This window comes from Syngnathus scovelli, chromosome 2 (genome assembly GCF_024217435.2).
Source record: "Syngnathus scovelli strain Florida chromosome 2, RoL_Ssco_1.2, whole genome shotgun sequence".
Lineage (NCBI taxonomy): Eukaryota > Metazoa > Chordata > Actinopteri > Syngnathiformes > Syngnathidae > Syngnathus > Syngnathus scovelli.
The window spans coordinates 11,955,029-11,973,166 of NC_090848.1; the positions used below are offsets into that span (position 1 = coordinate 11,955,029).

General features: G+C 42.2%; 3 protein-coding genes and 2 non-coding genes across 7 annotated transcripts; all 5 read left to right on the forward strand.

Moving 5' to 3' along the window:
- Nucleotides 1-1,809: 1,809 nt before the first annotated feature.
- Nucleotides 1,810-4,809, forward strand: prim1 (DNA primase subunit 1). The gene is made up of 13 exons (XM_049755564.2): nt 1,810-2,067; nt 2,142-2,299; nt 2,371-2,477; nt 2,570-2,643; nt 2,726-2,862; nt 2,998-3,056; nt 3,139-3,248; nt 3,333-3,424; nt 3,489-3,621; nt 3,776-3,845; nt 3,936-4,042; nt 4,479-4,577; nt 4,655-4,809. Exons 1-13 carry the CDS (start codon nt 1,944-1,946, stop codon nt 4,672-4,674), a joined length of 1,290 nt encoding a protein of 429 aa, XP_049611521.1. The 5' UTR covers nt 1,810-1,943; the 3' UTR covers nt 4,675-4,809.
- Nucleotides 4,810-5,421: 612 nt separating this feature from the next.
- On the forward strand, nt 5,422-12,336 carry naca (nascent polypeptide associated complex subunit alpha). Of its 3 annotated transcripts, XM_049755894.2 has the most exons (9): nt 5,422-5,556; nt 6,117-6,185; nt 7,484-10,558; nt 10,940-11,025; nt 11,228-11,305; nt 11,398-11,544; nt 11,666-11,794; nt 11,876-11,998; nt 12,212-12,336. In XM_049755894.2, the coding sequence occupies exons 2-9, from the start codon at nt 6,122-6,124 to the stop codon at nt 12,224-12,226; spliced, it is 3,717 nt and encodes a 1,238-aa protein (XP_049611851.1). In that variant the 5' UTR covers nt 5,422-5,556; nt 6,117-6,121; the 3' UTR covers nt 12,227-12,336. The 3 variants fall into 3 exon arrangements, with proteins under 3 accessions (XP_049611851.1, XP_049611853.1, XP_068506057.1); XM_049755896.2 differs by lacking the exon at nt 7,484-10,558 and having other exon boundaries at nt 5,467-5,556; XM_068649956.1 differs by lacking the exons at nt 5,422-5,556; nt 7,484-10,558 and adding an exon at nt 5,636-5,659.
- On the forward strand, nt 11,075-11,148 carry LOC125989524 (small nucleolar RNA SNORD59). The gene has a single exon (XR_007488701.1). It is a non-coding gene; the product is annotated as a small nucleolar RNA SNORD59 (small nucleolar RNA).
- LOC125989525 (small nucleolar RNA SNORD59) lies at nt 12,069-12,142 on the forward strand. The gene has a single exon (XR_007488702.1). It is a non-coding gene; the product is annotated as a small nucleolar RNA SNORD59 (small nucleolar RNA).
- Nucleotides 12,337-14,409: 2,073 nt separating the features above from the next.
- Nucleotides 14,410-17,969, forward strand: LOC125989474 (prostaglandin E synthase 3). Its single transcript, XM_049755900.2, has 8 exons — nt 14,410-14,577; nt 15,378-15,491; nt 15,816-15,885; nt 15,975-16,073; nt 16,152-16,238; nt 16,771-16,824; nt 16,914-16,941; nt 17,022-17,969. Exons 1-8 carry the CDS (start codon nt 14,558-14,560, stop codon nt 17,039-17,041), a joined length of 492 nt encoding a protein of 163 aa, XP_049611857.1. The 5' UTR covers nt 14,410-14,557; the 3' UTR covers nt 17,042-17,969.
- Nucleotides 17,970-18,138: the final 169 nt, after the last annotated feature.

The window sequence follows — 18,138 nt, forward strand, 5'->3', positions numbered from 1 at the left end:
CATAAATAACATTTAATATTTGGTGGTGTGGACAGTATATTCCATACTTGCAATAACTGCATCAAGCCTGCAACCCACTGACTTGACTAGACTGTTAAATTCTTCATTTGAAATGATTTTCCAGGCCTTCACTGAAGCCTCTTTCAGTTCTTGTTAGTTTCTGAAGGTTTCTCGCTTCAGGAGGTAAACTGCAGTGATTGACTTGGCCAGTCTAAGCTCTTCCACCCCCGCACCCCCCACCCCACTGATAAAGTCCTTTGTTGTGTTGGCCGTGTGTTTTGTCTTATTGCATGATGAAGCTTCCTCTAAATAGTTTGGTTGCATTTTTCTTTAAATTACCTTGAAAATGGTTTTGTAGGCTTCAGAATTCATTCTACTGCGTCCATCATGAGTTACATCATCAATTACCCCCCCCCCCCCCCATACATTTGGTTCTCTGGCCTGAGTTGTTTAACACATCTATAGATGTAAATACTATGAAAAAAAGTCATCTACATGAAGTCTGATGTGCTTTTTGTGATGCAATTTCTCTTCCAACAGTCGTGTTTGATTTTAACTGAATTAACATAAGTGGGGGTGTATAGTGCAATGCTTCAGTGTCATTTTTTTAAACATGTATAATTGTAATGTATAAGTTCCAAATGCTTTTATTAATATGTCTTACAAGGAACAGGCACCAAATTGCCCCTAGGTGTGAGTGTGAGTGCAGATGGTTGTTCGTCTCTGTGTGCCCTGCGATTGGCTGGCAACCAGTTCAGGGTGTCCCCCGCCTACTGCCCGATGACTGCTGGGATAGGCTCCAGCACGCCCGCGACCCCCGTGGGGACAAGCAGTATAGAAAATGGATGGATCGATGGACTTGGGATTTGTACTGCCTCATATATGTTGTATGCCATGTGCAATTATGTTGGATGTTTCCCAATTGTCAATTGGGTGACCTGATGCCATGTGTTTATAGAATAAGTAGAATGTGACTGCTGTTCAAATGGGGCAAATGTGGCCCAGTGCTGCCTTGCCAATCGCAAATAGATGACAGATGGCTTCGTTAATCTGAAATACACAGTAACAGTGAATATTCAAGTGTCAACCATTTTGAGAGGAAGTAGAGCATGATGACTCAAGCACAACATAATGATGACTGTTCAGCTGTCACAAAACCCAGTGGCTTTCTGATTTTTCCTGTTTGGTGTGTGTGTGGGGGCAAAACCCCCATTTTTCATGGTAAATGTATATCGGACGTTCATGTCTTCTGTTCTCTCTTTGTTTCAACATTTAACGAGTTCAAGCACACACAAAAACGTAATGTTTCATCTCTGTCCACTTCTGGACCCTGCATCATGGGTTGACGATACCCGTGATGTTTTCAAAACTGGGTGAGCAGTCTTCTGTTTATCCTTGCTCTTTTATTGTTTATTAACATATTTTTTCTTTTGAATACTTTCATGTTCAATTTGAATTCATGTGCTTTTTATTACGTTTGAGCCTATTAGTACATTAACTCTATTAAATTGTAAAAGTGCATTTCCACTCAAAAGATTTTTCAATTGATTGTACTCTCCTGCCCTCTATGGGTGGACAACGTTAATCTTTCAACACGCGAAACAGCCTGGTATTTAAATACAATGGACTTATACAACCCGGGTGTCAGCTCAAAGTAGAAGACTGGCAGTTAATTAGGTATTTTTATTAGCATTTTAATGAGGTATTCTTTGGGTGCAGTTAGGTCATATCTTATAATTACATTCTGTGAGCATGTACATGTTACGGGCTTGCTTGACAACTTCCGCTTACGTCGTTACTCTGCTCTTTTCTCATTGGCTCTGTGCTTTTTCCGCAGCATTTTCCCGCGTTTTATTCAAGGCAAAGCATTACACCGAGTAGTTGGGTTTGTGATGAAACTTGTCAATTCCATATTGTAATCGCTGTCCCGAATATAGCGCGAAATGTCGCCAGTGTCATCTTCGTTATTGGATTATGATCCAGCGAGTCTACCGGATTTACTACCGCTTTACTACCGACGACTGTTTCCTTTCTCACAGTACTACCGCTGGCTCAACTATGGCGGAGGTGAGCGCCCCTGTAGCTTTTGCTGTTGAACATGCCTAGGTTATGTCTTACTGTTTTTTCATTTGCAACATTAGTGCAGAAAAACTATTTCCAGAACCGAGAGTTCTCCTTCACCCTCAAAGACGACATCTACGTCCGCTACCAGTCTTTTACCACACAGAACGAACTGGAAAAAGAAATGCAGAAGATGAACCCTTACAAAATCGATATCGGGGCAGTCTACAGCCACCGAGTATGACAGCACAATTCTGCAGGGCAGTGTTTCAGATCATGTTAATAATTTTCTGTTGGTTTGGCTCACAGCCCAGTCAACATAACACGGTGAAGTCTGGAACCTTCCAGGCTCTGGAGAAGGAGCTGGTGTTTGATATTGACATGACCGACTATGATGATGTCAGAAGCTGTTGCAGGTCCTGCATACATCCATGTTCAGTATTTTACCTCTATTGGTTAGGGATTGACACATATTGACCCTCTGTTTGATCACAAACTTTAATTACAGTGCTGCGGACATTTGTTCCAAGTGCTGGACTCTGATGACCATCGCAATACGAATCCTAGACAGAGCGCTTCGAGGTATGTCACGGATTGTTAAGGTTCTTCGATATCTAAAAGAGTATTGACTTTGATGCAATTTGTTTTGTGTGCAATATTTTAGATGACTTTGGTTTCCAGCACCTCCTGTGGGTTTATTCTGGCAGAAGAGGGGTTCATTGTTGGGTGTGTGATGAAGCTGCCAGGACCCTTTCGACATCAGCTCGATCCGCAGTGGCAGAATACCTCAGTTTGGTCAAGGTAAATGATTCTTAACAGGAGTAAAGTACGTCTAGTTAGGTTGCAACGGCGTAATAAAACGCATCATGTAATATAATATTTTAGTAGTAACTTGACCAACACCTCTCCTAAATATCGTGGTTGGTTATTTCACAGGGTGGTGAGGAGACTGTGAAGAAAGTGGTGCTGACAGAGCCAATTCATCCCTTTATAAGGCATGAGCAAGTTGTTTTGATATTTTCCCTTTACCTAAAGTCAACACTTTTTCATCTGAGTTTGTATTTGTACTTTGAACAGAGAATCACTGTCAATTTTGGAGAGATACTTTCCCATGTATGCCCTGCAGCAACAGGACATACTGGGCCGCAAGGAGTCTATAGAGCAAGTGCTGGCTCTTGTGCCTGAAGATATCCTTCTCCTCGCATGTGTCCATTCTCTCTATATATTTCATAGCTGAGTGTGAAAATGACAGACCCTTAACATAGGTCTACATGTTCGAAAAGAGTTACAACAAAACTTCAAGAATGAGAAAAACCCTGAGAACAGGTGGGAACTCATCGTGGAACAAGCCAGCAGGAAACAGGTTGGTGATTCTGCTTATACTTATCTTGATTGGATTAATGACATGCTTTTTTTTTTCTGTCAAGATGACTGCCAAGAAGGGCCAACACTTTGAGAAAGAGATCATGCTGCAGTATTGTTACCCACGACTCGATGTGAATGTTAGTAAAGGTGTGAACCATTTGCTAAAGAGCCCTTTCAGCGTCCACCCCAAAACAGGTAAACGTGAGGAAATTTCCTCTCATGGTGATGAGTTGCCTCAATGTGACTAAATCTCTCTCTCTCTCTCTCTCTCTCTCTCTCTCTCTCTCTCTCTCTCTCTCTCTCTCCCTCTCTCGTTTTCTTTATTTATATTTTTAAAAAACATGATCAGGGCGCATCTCGGTTCCCATGGACCTCACAGAACTGGATACGTTTGATCCCTTGAGTGTACCCACAATCAGGCAAGCAACAATTTTATAGATCATGTTGTGTGTTCACTATTGATACAGTATTTTTATACCGGTAGTTTACATTTTTAAATGTCCTTGTAGTTTGATCTGCAACGAGTTGGATCGGGTCAAGGTGGGTGAGGTGGAAGACGAAAATGTAGAAGTCAAGGAAAATGAGGAAGAAACTGCAGAGAAACGGAAAATCAGAGGTGACAAAAGTCCTTCTTTTGTCGTTCTTTATTAGGTCATTCAATGTTTTTGTGGGGAAAGTGAAGAAATGTGAAAGTCACCACACCTTGCACGTTGCTTACCCTGCAAACTGATACCAGTTACTCATTTCTCCAATCAAGTTAACTTGGAATTTGAATTTTGATGTTAATAAATAGTTTGATTCAATATAACAGCAAAAATGTGCAGAAATGATTATCGGGGATTAGATGATTAATTGATCATTTATAAAACATTTCTCTGTTGATTAATCTGTTGTTTTCTTATATTTCAAAGTTACAAAGCATATTTTCTTGTCAAAGGTTGCTCTTGAATTATGTAGAAAAACAAATTGTCCATATTAGTGTTTTTGGCATGTCATAGTAATCTAAAAGTTAACACCAAATGACAGCTCGCTCCACTCGGATCTTTTCACAGGTTACAAAAGAACCAGTCTGGTTAAATACGTCAAGTATTTTGATAAATTTTTGGATGGCCTTGCTCAGTCATGGAAAGGAGAACTTCTCAGAAAGAGTGGTATGTATTGTCTGACAAAATCAAGAATTCCTGAAGTAACAGTATTCAATTCATGAATTTGCTATTTTCCTTTTTAGATCTTCAAAAGGATTTTTGAGCTGACAATTCAAACATCTTCATTTGGAGCGACTTTGTTGCCATTTCCCTGATCAACAAGGATATCATTACTCTGATCCGATATCTTTAACTTTGTACAGCCAGCAACACATTCATAATTAAACCTTAAACAGAATCTTGTTGTGACTATATTATATTGCTTGAGTTCTACTTTGTGAAAATGAGTCACTGTTGTAAAGAGTATGTTGTAGTTGCATGGCAAAAGATCTGGGGGGGTGGGGGGTTGGGTTGGGGGGTACACACCATGCTCCAAACCTCGCCCCGACCATATTTCACCGTATGCCTTTTTTTAAAATGCATACACTCAAACACCAAATGTCTCATTGACTACAATCAAAGTGATATAAACTGCAAAGACTTGGTCAGGCTACAATTACTTATTGCTGAAAGATTAAGGATATTGCATTACAACTATTTGTACAGGCTATTTGCAACATAGTATTTAATTTGGTTGGATTGCCTGAGTGAAATGGATAGTGTCACGCATATATTTCTAATATAGTATTTAATATAATTTGTGCACTGAATTATTTTTTTTTACTCGACCTTTATTGTATTTTATGACCCCCCTCCCCTCCACAGAATTTTAATTACAAAATTCAATGTGAGATAAAGTTTGTTTGTGCAACAAGTCTGTCTAAATAAGTAGAGATGGCAAAAAAAAATATTACGGTTCAAAACATAAATAATTTGATACATATTCAGATTGAGCAATTTAAGACTTCTGGGCATTCAGCGTGAATATATATACAAGGATTTGCTCGTGACCCGGAAAAGGAAGTTTGCTTTTAAACCGGATATCCGCCTGCAACTGAGGTCAAAGGTTCTCTCACAGCCATCTTGGATATTGCATCTTGAGTCGGTGAGTACCTCCGTTGTCAATCTAATGTCATCCAACACTTTCTCAAACATTACAGTCCTCGTAAACGGCCTCAAACATTAACTCAAAGTAGTATTGTTAGTGGGTAAGACCATTTCCCCATTGACTCTCCCTCTTGCCGTTATTATGTGCGCTTTTCTATTGCTGCCGTTAACCGGCTCAAAATGGGGGAACGTGATGGCTCTAAAGTTTACGTGCAGCCTTCCAAGGCCCCATTAATAATTACAGAATGCGTATTGACTCACAACGATTGACAACTAGTTACCCGTAGTCAACTGTTCTTTCAGGTAAAAGGTAAAAATAGGTCTGGTCACTAGTCGTCTGAAATAACTTGTTATTAGCCTAACATAGCTAAGTGAGTAAAGCTAGCTAAAGCATGGCTTGCTTTACCGGCCCGACAAGTAATAGCAACAGTGAGGGACATGTAGAATATATGTAAATTATTATCCTTTAAAGAGAAGGCTAGCCCCTCTAATATCCACACAGCGATGTGTATTGCTAATGGTTTTGCTAATGAATTAACACTTGGCGTCTTTTGCTAGCAACCATGCCTGGCGAAGCAACAGAAACAGTCACGGAGCAAGAGATGCACCACCCACAAGTGGAGACTGGTTCGTATATGTTAAATTGTCATAAGCATGTTAGTCATCACCAATGCTGTATTCAAAAACAGCACTCGTGGGGTCCTGGTCTGTACTCGATGGTGCTTGCGAATGACCTAAATTTACTTTTGAGAGGCTGAATTGGTGTAAGATGAGTGCTTGTGTGGGGCGTGCCGTAGAACAGGTGATGGGCATTTTGAGTGTCTGTCAGCTGCTAGGTGCTGCACATTTGTTGCTGGCTGTGCACCAGAGAGTAACCCAGGATCCTTGAATTCATTTCGAGGAGTGTGGTGTTTCACTCTGACAGCTTTGTTCTTGAAAGCATGTTGGGTGTTTTGAGTGCTTACCCAGGCATTTTCACAACTAAATTAGGCTTATTTATGCTTCGATTTAGTAGCGTGTGGTGTCTTATCCACGGGTTGTTTTACCTCTTCAGCTGTACATTTTAATCAAGATTTAATGGGATGAAAACCCACATTGTAGTTCAAACATTGTGATACTTCTGCAAGCTTTTAGCTTAAAATGGGCTGAATATTGTGTATGTATGTAGCATCTTTTTTATTTTATTTTTTATTACAGAAATCTACACTGGGACAATTCCAAACACAAATATACATTTTAGTTTAATTTTGATATTTTATCAAAAAAATGTTTTTGTTTTTTTATTCAAAATGTATCTGGAAACTTCACTTGTGTAGCGAGCATTTTAGAATTCAGCAATAAAACAGCAGGTTCATGACGCTTCCTTCATTGGACTTGACCGTGTTTGAAACAGCCTCAATTAAAATTAGTCCTCCATTCTGACTTGAAGCCTTCAAGATTCTTCTTCTTCCTCCCTGTTGTCCACAAACGTATTTTTTAGCCACAAAACTTGGTTCCCCTGGTTTGAAGTCCTCAAGTGCATTGTCACTTATTTTTAAATCACTACGTCTACCGCGCTTAAAAAAATGGACTCCGAGTGAATAAGGGACAAGATATGCACCATCCTAAATGAGCTGCCATTAGCCACGGCCAACCAATGCATGCTGGAGTGTTGCAACATACTAAATGCTACCCGTTTGACCTTCTATTTTTTTTTTTTTTACAATATCTGAATTAGTCCGACTCACAGCTAAAGCACCCCCTGACTAAATGTTTTCTGTGTGGAATTCAAATCTTTGTATTTTGAACAGTGGTTTGCTTTGAACAAGTGTAATTCTTGGAACCCTCCCAAAAAAATTCGCATCTTGGTTTGGTCACTTAACCCGCATGGGAAACGATTCCCCATATCTGTTTTCAAAGAAATTAAAGAATCTGTTTTTGTTCAGCAACACGTCCTGCCCCAGCTCCCACCCAGCAACCTCAGACAACTTCTGGCCCTGCAAAGCCAAAAGATGCCAAAAGTGCTCAGGGTTCTTCTGCCCCAAAGGCTGTTCCTAGCAGAAGGAAACGCTCTTCTATGTCTGCCTCTTCCGCCTCTCCCACCTCGCCAAAATCAACTCCCTCCTCAACTCCCTTGTCTCCGGTTCCGTCTCCCTTAGCTTCCTCACCTTCAGCTCACCCCGGTTCTCGTTTTGCTCCTAAAGTTGTGAAGGCTGGCAAACAAGATAAACCCAAGAAAGGGGAGGCTTTTGTGCCTCAGCCTGTCACCCAGGATGTCAAGGTCATTGAAGAAAGCAAAAGGTCTGTGCAGACTAAGCAAATTGTTGATGCTAGGCCTGTCCCAACTGAGCCAAAACAGACATCTGCAGCTGCTGCAAAGCCTGTTGCAACCCCAGCAGCCCCTAAAGTTACACCAAAGTCTTCTCTGGCAGCTTCAAATTCTCTTGCTTCTAGCCCTTCCAAATCTTCTGCTGTTACCCTGATGACACCTGTTTCTCTTCTTGCTGACGATGATCTCCCGCCACTCATTCCACCGACAAAGCCAAGCAAAATATTAAAACAAAGTAGTCCCGTTGGACCTATAGAAGTATCTAAAATAGAATCCAAATCCAAGACTAACATAGACCCAAAGACTATGCCTGCTCAGGAAGCTGTTCCTGTTAAGGGCCTCAAAGTTTCAACTGTCACTGCTGAGACCAAAATATTCTCTCAAACTAAAATCAGCAGCTTTGAGATTAAGCCAGCCCCTCAGGTCAAACCTGCTCCTGTGGAAGAGGGAAAGCCAGATGTTAAGGCAGCTAAGCCAGCCGCCCAGGTCAAACCTGCCATTGTGCAGCATGTTCCTGTGAACGTTACCAAGCCTGCCACAGGGAACGTTGCCAAGATAACCCCAGAAGACAAGAATGTCAAACATGCTCCAATTGAAGCCGCCAAGCTACCTGTGCAGCAAAAGCTTGAGCCACTGTTGGCTTCCAAGCCAGCCACACAGGATATGCCTACACCTATGCAGGCTGCCAAGTCATCCCAACAATGCAAGACTGCCAAGCCTGCTCCTGCAGAGGGCACCAGGCCTGCCGCTCAGGATAAAGAGGTCCCTGTGAAGTCTGCCAAGTCAGTTCCACAGGACAAATCCAGTCTTATGCAGGCTGCTAAGCCAGCCCCACAAGACAAGGCCGCCAACCCTGCTCCCATACAGGCCACCAAGTCCGCTTTGCAGGACAAACATGTCCCAGTCCCGGTTGCCAAACCAGCTCCTCAGGACAAGCCTGGCAGGGATGCTCCTGTGGGGGCTACCAAGTGTGCCAAACTAGCCCCCCAGGAGGGATTCGCTAGCATGAAGGCTACCGAGCCAGCACCACAAAACAAAGCTACCAAGCCTGATCCCGTGGAGACCACCAAGCTTGGAACTGAGGATAAACATGTCCCTTTGGAGGCTGTCAAGCCAGCCCCTCAAGGCAAAGCTACCAAACTTGTTACCATGGAGGCCACTAAGCCTGCCACTCATGAAAAACATGTCCCGTCACAGGTTGCAAAGCCTGCCACTAAAGAAAAGGTCACTCCTGTGCAGGCTAAGGCTACCAAGTCAGCCCCACAAGACAAGGCTTCTAATCCGCTTTCTGTGGAAGCCACCAAGCCTGCCTTGCTGGACAAGCATGCTCCTGTGCAGGCTGCCAAGTCTGCCTCTCAGGAGAAATCCACTCTTGTGCAGGCTGCCAAGCTCGCTCCACAAGACAAGGCTCCCAAGCCGCTTCCTGTGGAGGCCACCAAGCCTGCCTTGCACGACAAGCCTGTTCCTGTGCAGGCTGCCAAGCCTGCCTCTCAGGAGAAATCCACTCTTGTGCAGGCTACCCAGGCTGCCAAGCTAGCTCCACAAGACAAGGCTCCCAAGCCGCTTCCTGTGGAGGCCACCAAGCCTGCGTTGCACGACAAGCCTGTTCCTGTGCAGGCTGCCAAGCCTGCCTCTCAGGAGAAATCCACTCTTGTGCAGGCTACCCAGGCTGCCAAGCTAGCTCCACAAGACAAGGCTCCCAAGCCGCTTCCTGTGGAGGCCACCAAGCCTGCCTTGCACGACAAGCATGCTCCTGTGCAGGCTGCCAAGCCTGCTACTCAGGAGAAATCCACTCCTATGCATCCTACCAAGGCTGACAAGCTAGTTCCACAAGACAAGGCTCCCAAGCCGCTTCCTGTGGAGGTCACCAAGCCAGCCTCGCAGGACAAGCATGCTCCTGCGCAGGCAGCCAAGCCTGCTTCTCAGGACAAATCCACTTCTGTGCAGGCTACTAAGCCAGCACCACAAGAGAAGATCACAAAGCCAGCACCTCAAGAGAAGACTGCCAAGCCAGCCCCACAAGAGAAGGCTTCCAAGCCTGCTTTTGTCGAGCCAACCAAGCCAGGCTTGCATGACAAAAATGTCCCTGTGGAAGCTACCAAGCCAGCCCCTCTGGGCAAGGCCACTGATGCCAAGCCAGCCTCACAAGAGAAAGCTGCTAAGCCTGCCACTGTAGGGGACACCAAGCCTGCCTTCCAGGACAAGCATGCTCCTGTGCAGGCTCCCAAGCCATCCCCACTAGACAAGACTGCCAAGCCTGCTCCCCTGGGACCTCCCAAGCCCCAGGACAAACCTGTCCCAGCGCAGGTTGTCAAATCAGCTCCCCAGGACAAGACTGGCAAGCCTGCTCCTGTGGAGGCTACCAGCCCAGCTTCGCAGGGCAAATCTACTGCCATGAAGGCTTCAGAGCCGAACATGCAGGATAAACCTGTGGTGGAGGCAGAGAAACCTGCTCAAAAAGCTGAACTAAAGTCTGTTGCTGAAACTAAACCAGTTGTTGAGACCAAATTGGTTGCTGATTCTCCTGTCAATGACTCGACTTCCCGTAAACTGACTTTTGCCGAGGCCCTTGCAAAGCCTGTCCCTGTCCAACCTGATGCTGAGTTACAAAATTCTGTCATTGTACTCAAAACCGCCCCGGCGTCTGATAAAACCCCAGCCCAGGTGGAGACTGTGATCAAGAATGATGCGGGTATTTCTTTTCTTCTTTCTTTCTTGTTGCTCTGTCCTACTGTCACTAAATGTTTCATTTTCCTGATGCTGAGGAGTCAGCATATTGTTTAAAGTTCCTTCAAGTTTGAAGCTTGAAACACCTCAATATAATGTAAATAAATAAATTGTCAAGGCTTTTTTTTTTCTGTTTATTTGCTGACGTTTTAGGTGTTTTGTTTTTTTTGCTTAGCTTTTCTAAACCTTTGACAGTGTTTAAATAAATGCATTACATATTTTAGGGGTGGGTGGTTGAGGGAGTTTGAGAACAAGCAAAAATGTTTACTATTGTCATTGTGCCAGGCTGAATTTAGAATTTTCTTGCTTATTTCTTAGATAACTTTGTTTTTGGTCAAAATTGTAGGTTCTGGTACAGAATCGGACAGTGATGACTCGGTCCCTGAGCTGGAGGAACAGGACTCTGCACAGACACAGACACAGCAAGCACAGGTAAGGTTGATGCTTCTTTGCTGCTATTTGCAACATGATGGCTTTTGACTCTTGGATGATGATTTAAACAGTGACTTTCGTTCTTCTGAGTCTGCTGAAGCCACATTTTCTGTCCTGAGAAGAGTTGTTTTGTTTCTTTTAAATTAATGTTGCTCAGTTTCTGAGTCCACATTAATGTGGATGAACCCTTTGCTCGCTGTAGGTTGCAGCTGCTGCTGAACTAGATGAGGAACCCGTCAGTAAAGCCAAACAAAGCCGGAGTGAAAAGAAAGCACGAAAGGTAATTATGTTAAATTGCTGACATTTGTTATCTTTAGTCAAACATGGCTACCCTAAGACACAAATCATGTGGATTTTTTTTTTCCTTTATAGGCAATGTCAAAACTCGGTCTCAGGCAGGTAACAGGCGTCACCAGAGTCACAATTCGCAAGTCCAAGAACATCTTGTTTGTCATCACCAAACCAGATGTCTACAAGAGCCCGGCATCAGACACATACATTGTGTTTGGTGAAGCTAAGGTATGCAGCTGTGCAATTACACATTTTTATTGTTTGCCATCTTGTTTCATTGGTGGGAGTAAGAAAACTCTGTTTTCACTGTTTTATGATGTTCCCCTCAACCAACCCTTTTCCAACTTAGATTGAAGATCTCTCTCAGCAAGCCCAGCTCGCTGCGGCAGAAAAATTCAAGGTGCAGGGAGAAGCAGTTTCAAACATCCAGGAAAATACACAGACGCCAACAGTACAGGAGGAGAGCGAAGAGGAAGAGGTTAATATGACTTAACATTAGGCACATGGCAAAAGCCTCTAAAGCCCATATTCCCACGTTTCTCCCATCCTGCTGTTTTAGGTTGATGAGACTGGAGTTGAGGTCAAGGACATTGAACTCGTCATGTCGCAAGCTAACGTATCTCGGGCAAAGGCTGTACGTGCCCTAAAAAACAACAACAACGACATTGTCAACGCTATTATGGTAAGTTGTGGACCTTCTCTAAAAGTGGTTCAACTTGAGGAAGCCTTGCTGAATGGTTTGCTCAAACAACTCTCCAATGATGATTAAGACATGACTTTCGTTCTTCTGAGTTTAACTGAAGCCATTATTTCTGTCCTGAGAAGAGATGCTCTTGAGTAGTTCAGTTTGCAAAGAAATCATTATTGTTGCTGATGAACTTTGTTTTCATTGCAGGAGTTGACGATGTAAAACGGACCCCAGAAAGAAGTGTTTGATGAGAGGTTGCTGATTCGATATTAGCTCATTTATAGACTTTATACACAAGATGGAAATTAAAACCCGACTTAAAAATAAGAAAATGTTGTTTGTGTTCATTCGTGTGGGAAAAAAATTATGTGATTTGTTAACATCGAAGGCAAAGCAAGCAAGTATTCTGATTTATATATGTAGAACATGTATTAAGCAGACAAAAATCAGCCCGTTTTTACCCATCTCAATTTTATTTTGCTACAACTTGCAGTTGACTGAAAATGACATCACGGTATTTAAGTGCTAGTAAACAACTGTCATGGCACATGTGAGCTCCTCTTAAGTTTACAGAAAGCAGCAAAATGCTTTTTTTTTTTAACGTATTAAATGTACATGACAAATACTTGCGTCATCAAATTTCCTAGAGGTGAAATTTTAACGTTTTACTGCTGAAATGGCTGTACGAGTGCTCCATCCCTTTAAGCCCCGCTTAAATCTTTAAATGTTGGCTTCTGTCAAAAAGGCAAATGATAAAACTGAAAAACTTCAAAATCTTGATTCCCACAACGATGGTCCTGAAGTTTAACTTTTGGGTTATAGTAGCTGGCCTAAGTTTTTGCTCTAGGCCACTCTTAGTAGAGTGCAATTTGTAGCACTTGGTGGATGTATGAGGTTGGTGGTGAACCCATGGGAAGGGAGACCCTCGTTTCCTTTCCACCAGATGCTCACCTTCAAGCCCCACCTCCAAGCCTGGCTCCGGTGACCCATGTCCAGGTGAGGGAAAACGAAGTCCATTTCATTGCAATAAAAGTTGATGAGAAATTCCAGAAGGTGTACCGGTGTCCACACAATGGTGAAGTCACAAGTAAACATACCACAATCAAAGAGAGGGACTGTGATCTTGCGATAGACTGGATGATGGTAGTGTAGAAGGTCTTCAGCAGCTCCTGTGGCAGGTTGAACTTCCTGAGCTGTCTCAGAAGGTTTAGCCTCTGCTGGGCCGTCTTCAGAACAGAGTCTATGTGGCCGGTCCATTTATTGTGGTGAACCTTTTTAATTCAAGTCAAGTTTCTTTATATAGCCCTAAATCACAGGCAAGTCTCAAAGGGCTTCAAATTATTAAAAACATGACACCTTGGAGGCATTACTATAAACCCTGTGTGTATTCTCACAATGAGTACGCCCCTGCCACCTTGTGTGGTGGATGTGCAATTGCATTCCTTTTTGTTGAAAGGGAAAAAAACGCACCCCGCCCCACCACATGAGAAGGACTGCACTATGTACACCAATTGGATACAAATGATACAATTATAGCAAAAATGTCAATGATTTCAAAATGTCTTTTCTTTCCTCAGACGCAGTGATGTAAACTCAGTGACTAACTGGAATGTCCCTCTGGTTTGGGAGGGAACCTTTAACCTGGTGGTAATTGATGCAATCTATCAAAAAAAGGACCCAAGAGTTGCTGTTGTGGGTTTCGCCATTGGCAAGTATGCAATGGTCTTTTTCGCAAACTTGTATGCATGCATGCTGAGTGATATGTTAATGTGACAGTGTACACTGTACACACTCTCCCTAGTGCTCTGTTTACTTAATTTTTCCCTTCACAATTTTAAAAATTATATTTTGTAACACCACATAAATAAATAAAACACACCTTACCACTAATTTAACATTTTTTACTGTCATTTTCAAGGTTTTCAACGTCACTGATCATACTGAGAGCCATTTGTAAGAATTTGGCTTGTGCAGCTAAGAAAATACATATAAATACCTTGAAAAAGTGACATTGGTCTCTGTGACTTCTATTTTTTGGGAAAATAAAGAAATTGATTGACAGCCATGTTTTTTTTCACTGCATGATGAGGTGTCAAACAAATACAGTAGTTGGGTTGTTGAGGTATTGATTGATTGAAGTTAAAAAAACAAACATGTTTTGAGTCCTTACCAGGTACCACGCCAGATAATTAGATGATCTTTGTGTATTTTCCATTTTTTAATATATATATATAACATTTTGTGACTATAAGTAATGTCAGCCTAAAAGTAACAGTAGGCTTTTTTCCTCGGGGGCATAGGACAAGAAAAAATATATAAAAGTCAAGCTCTGCCACCTCGACAGCCGACAGCACCCGCCGCAGCTGTGGCTGAAAGCTCTAGAAAGGTCGAGTAGGGCCGACGTACGCCTCCCTCCTTTGCTATTCTCCAACCTCCACTACGTAACTAACTACGCGCTAGTTTTACTCTCTGGCTGCCGTGTGTGGCAAGCGTTTCTTCACTCCGCAGGAAATAAGCGCTCTTCACACAAGACTTCTGTCTCCGAAAAAGATAATGACATCACGTCAAGAAATGTAAGTTGTGCAACACACGCTCGGGGCTCAGGCTGAAAAGTGGAAATATCGCCCGTCTAGCCGGCTAACGTTAGCCGCCCGACAACATGCTGCGGTAATGGCGGGAGGCTGACTGGCCTTTACCTCGGTGAACTGTGAGTTAGCATAAACTAGCTAACTCTCAATTCCAGACTACTCTTTTATATACTGTGGCTACTATCGTTCATTTGCATTTGTGAGGTTTCGTTGGGAAGGCGATTACTTTTGTATGACGTTCCGGCGTATGTCAGGTGCACCGCATGGCTCAACTAAGTCTACTGTTAGCTTGGCTAGCACACACAATTCATTCAACGACATTCGAGCCGGCCGGTTCCAATGAGGATCACGTTTGTGGCTAAGTTAGGGCTACGGCGTTGTGGAGCTTTTACGCGGAGTAATGTTATAGAAAATGTGGAGTTTATTAACGTTTTTTTTTTTAACTGAATACTACGTATATATTTACATTGTGAATGATTGGGCTCACGGAGGCACGAGTTGATTGCAGTGTAGAGAAGTGGCAATCAACAACCAGCGTTTCAGAATTTTCAACACTCCAGGAGCTTTTCGCCGTCTTTAATACCTTTATCCCAAATGTGCATTTTTCGTTTGTTTAGCAAATGTCTTGATACCGAGGTCCACAGTAATTTGACTCTGCTGTCACCTGATACTGAACAAAATGGAAGACTGTTACACCTGAACTGTGTGCAGTGTAATGCATTAATAAGAATTAAGTAATAAGACGAATGTGAATAAGAAAATGTCTGATTGCTGTTTCTTTGCAGGCATCCAGCAAGTGCCAAGTGGTACGATAAAAGGGACTCTGTTTTTATAGAGTTCTGTGTAGTGGACAGCAAAGATGTAAAGGTCACTTTTGATAAAACCAAATGTGTTTTCAGGTATGTATGTATCACAATCATTGTGGACGACTGGACTGTGTCCGCTAATATGGTTTTGAAGGTTTTGGTTTTAAACTGTCTTGATGTTTTTTTTTTCCATCATAAACTATGCCACACACATTGGAACTTAAATGACTATCACAAAGCTAGAATGTTTGTTTGTCAAAGACAGTAGCCGAAAGCTTTGAACAATCCAAATACAGTCTTCATTTACTCATGAAAAAAATAAAAACTGGCCCATAAGGCAAATTCAAAGTTTTGTTTTCCCATCATTAATCATAGACAAAGTGAAGCCGTCCTCTGTAATTGTCTGTTTTCCCACAGTTGTGTTGGAGGAACTGACAATGTCAAACATGAAAATGAAATAGAACTCTTTGATGCTATCGATCAAAATGTAAGTATTGTCAGGGTACGAGCAAAATTATGCCAAATTTGACCTTCTTCTTTTTAACCTCTCACCGTCACTGTCCTCCTTAAATGCAGGAATCCAATCACAAACGCACAGATAGATCTGTGTTGTGCCAATTGCGGAAAGCAGAGGTGGGCAAGTCATGGCCGAGGCTTACCAAAGACAAGCCTCAGGTTGGTTGTCTTGTCAATCTGCCGTTCAATTAAAATGTACATGACAGGTTACATGCCTTTTATGTGTCTCCACAACAGAGGTGGCTCACTGTTGACTTTAACAACTGGAAAGAGTGGGAGGACGACTCAGATGAGGAGATGGGCAACTTTGATCAATTCTCAGATGTAAGCACTCAAACTGTACTTTTTATGCTTTTGTGTGTGCGTGCAGTGAAACTCCCATCAAACAGTCCAGCACACTAGAAGCCAAATATTCTGGAAAATGTGTTAATTTAACAGAAAACACCCTGAACCATCATCGTAATTGCAGACAAATAGATGGACAAATTGACTACGTGCATTTTGTGTCTGTGTTGCCGTTACCAATGATGGGTTGTCCAAGTGTGATGATTAGCTTCAACTCTGCCTGCCTCAATGCAGGCAATCCTGTACAATAGGCGAGACAGCATTCTAAAAGCGCCACTAGGTGTCAGTATTACTTTTAAAATTTGGCTAGAAGGGGTTCACATCTCTCTCCAGTGTATTTCTAAACTTCATCTGTAATGTGTGAGACCTAAAGGTGAAGATAAACTAATGGAGCAAGTTTCCTTATATGATAAAATGTAAATCTTCTGCTTTGTGAAGATGTCAACATAGCAAGGAAGAGGTGAAGACAATTTCAGTTTTGTTTTCAACTTTTTCCACTTTTACGTTCCAGATGATGAATAACATGGGAGGTGATGATTTCCAACCTGATCTAGATGGTGACGATGTAAGATTCAGTTTTTAACCATCTTCATCAATGAGATCAGTCTCTATTAGATCTTTTACATAATTATTATTATTTTCATCTTTTTCCAGGATGAGTCTGCAGACAGCGATGACGAAAGTAAGACGACCTTTCCGTTCTCACTTACTGATGGAAACTTGTGAGATGCAATGTGTAATTGTGTTTCTTCCTACTTTCAGAAATGCCAGATTTGGAATAGAGGGTCTGATAATCTGGAAGGAAAGAAACAGAAGATCAGCAGACAACGGAAGCAAATGAAATCGACACTTTTACACTTTTTTAAAGGCAGTGGAAAAACAACTAACATACTATTGTCAGCCATAATTAAATGCATATAGCCTCTGCTATCCGCTCCTGTGAAGGTCGACATGCATGGTATTGTACAGAGCAGGTATCTCCACTTCCATTTGCTGTACTGCACGTCAGGTATCTTGCTTTACTGTTATATGACCAACCAAGCACACCTTCATGGATGGAAAAGCATGTCCTCAATTGAGCAATATGTGTTGATCAGATTGACTATAACAGAATTGTGGCTTATGATCAGTAAAATCTCTGTGAAATGTTGTGGTTTAAGTTAGGTAAATAGTGTAGTTTCATTTGGTAAAGAAAGGAAAAAAAATAGTTAAGGTCCCCGTAAGCCTTCCATGTGCTGTGAATTAGATGACCAGAAAGCCGGTCTTTTGTTTCTGTAACTTCACTTTCCTGCTTACATGTTTCCCCTTACTCATTGTTCATATAAAATCATGGCAAACATGTTTCATTAATCTGTCCAATGAGTATCTAATTGAGTATTGTAAATGGAATTCACTCCATTTGAATATTTTACTGGGCCTCTCTCCAAATTACTAACATACTGTACACCCAGCCTGCAGGATCAAGTTGAAATCATTTGCAGACGCAGGCTTGAAGCTTGGTTGTGCTTCAGCATCACTTCTCTGACACACACACACGCACCCTCGCTCTGTCTCTAAAACAAAACCTTGTTGGAGAGATGCAGTGATGTGTAATGACCAAATTCTATTTGCACTGGCATCAAAATGTTTGGGGATACATAATGTTGCATTACAGTGGACATTCATTTCTTTTTGTCTACATATTTCTAATAAACTGTTTGAGAAATCTTAGATACTCTCTTGCTCATTATAACAATTGAACGGTTATGACGCAACTGACAAGGGATGGGGAACCGGAAACCTTGGTTGGCTCGTATAAGTTTGTAGTACATATGTGCTAAAATGATTAATTTCGCCATGCGTCACAGCATAAATTGACTTTGACACATCACCAGCGGTG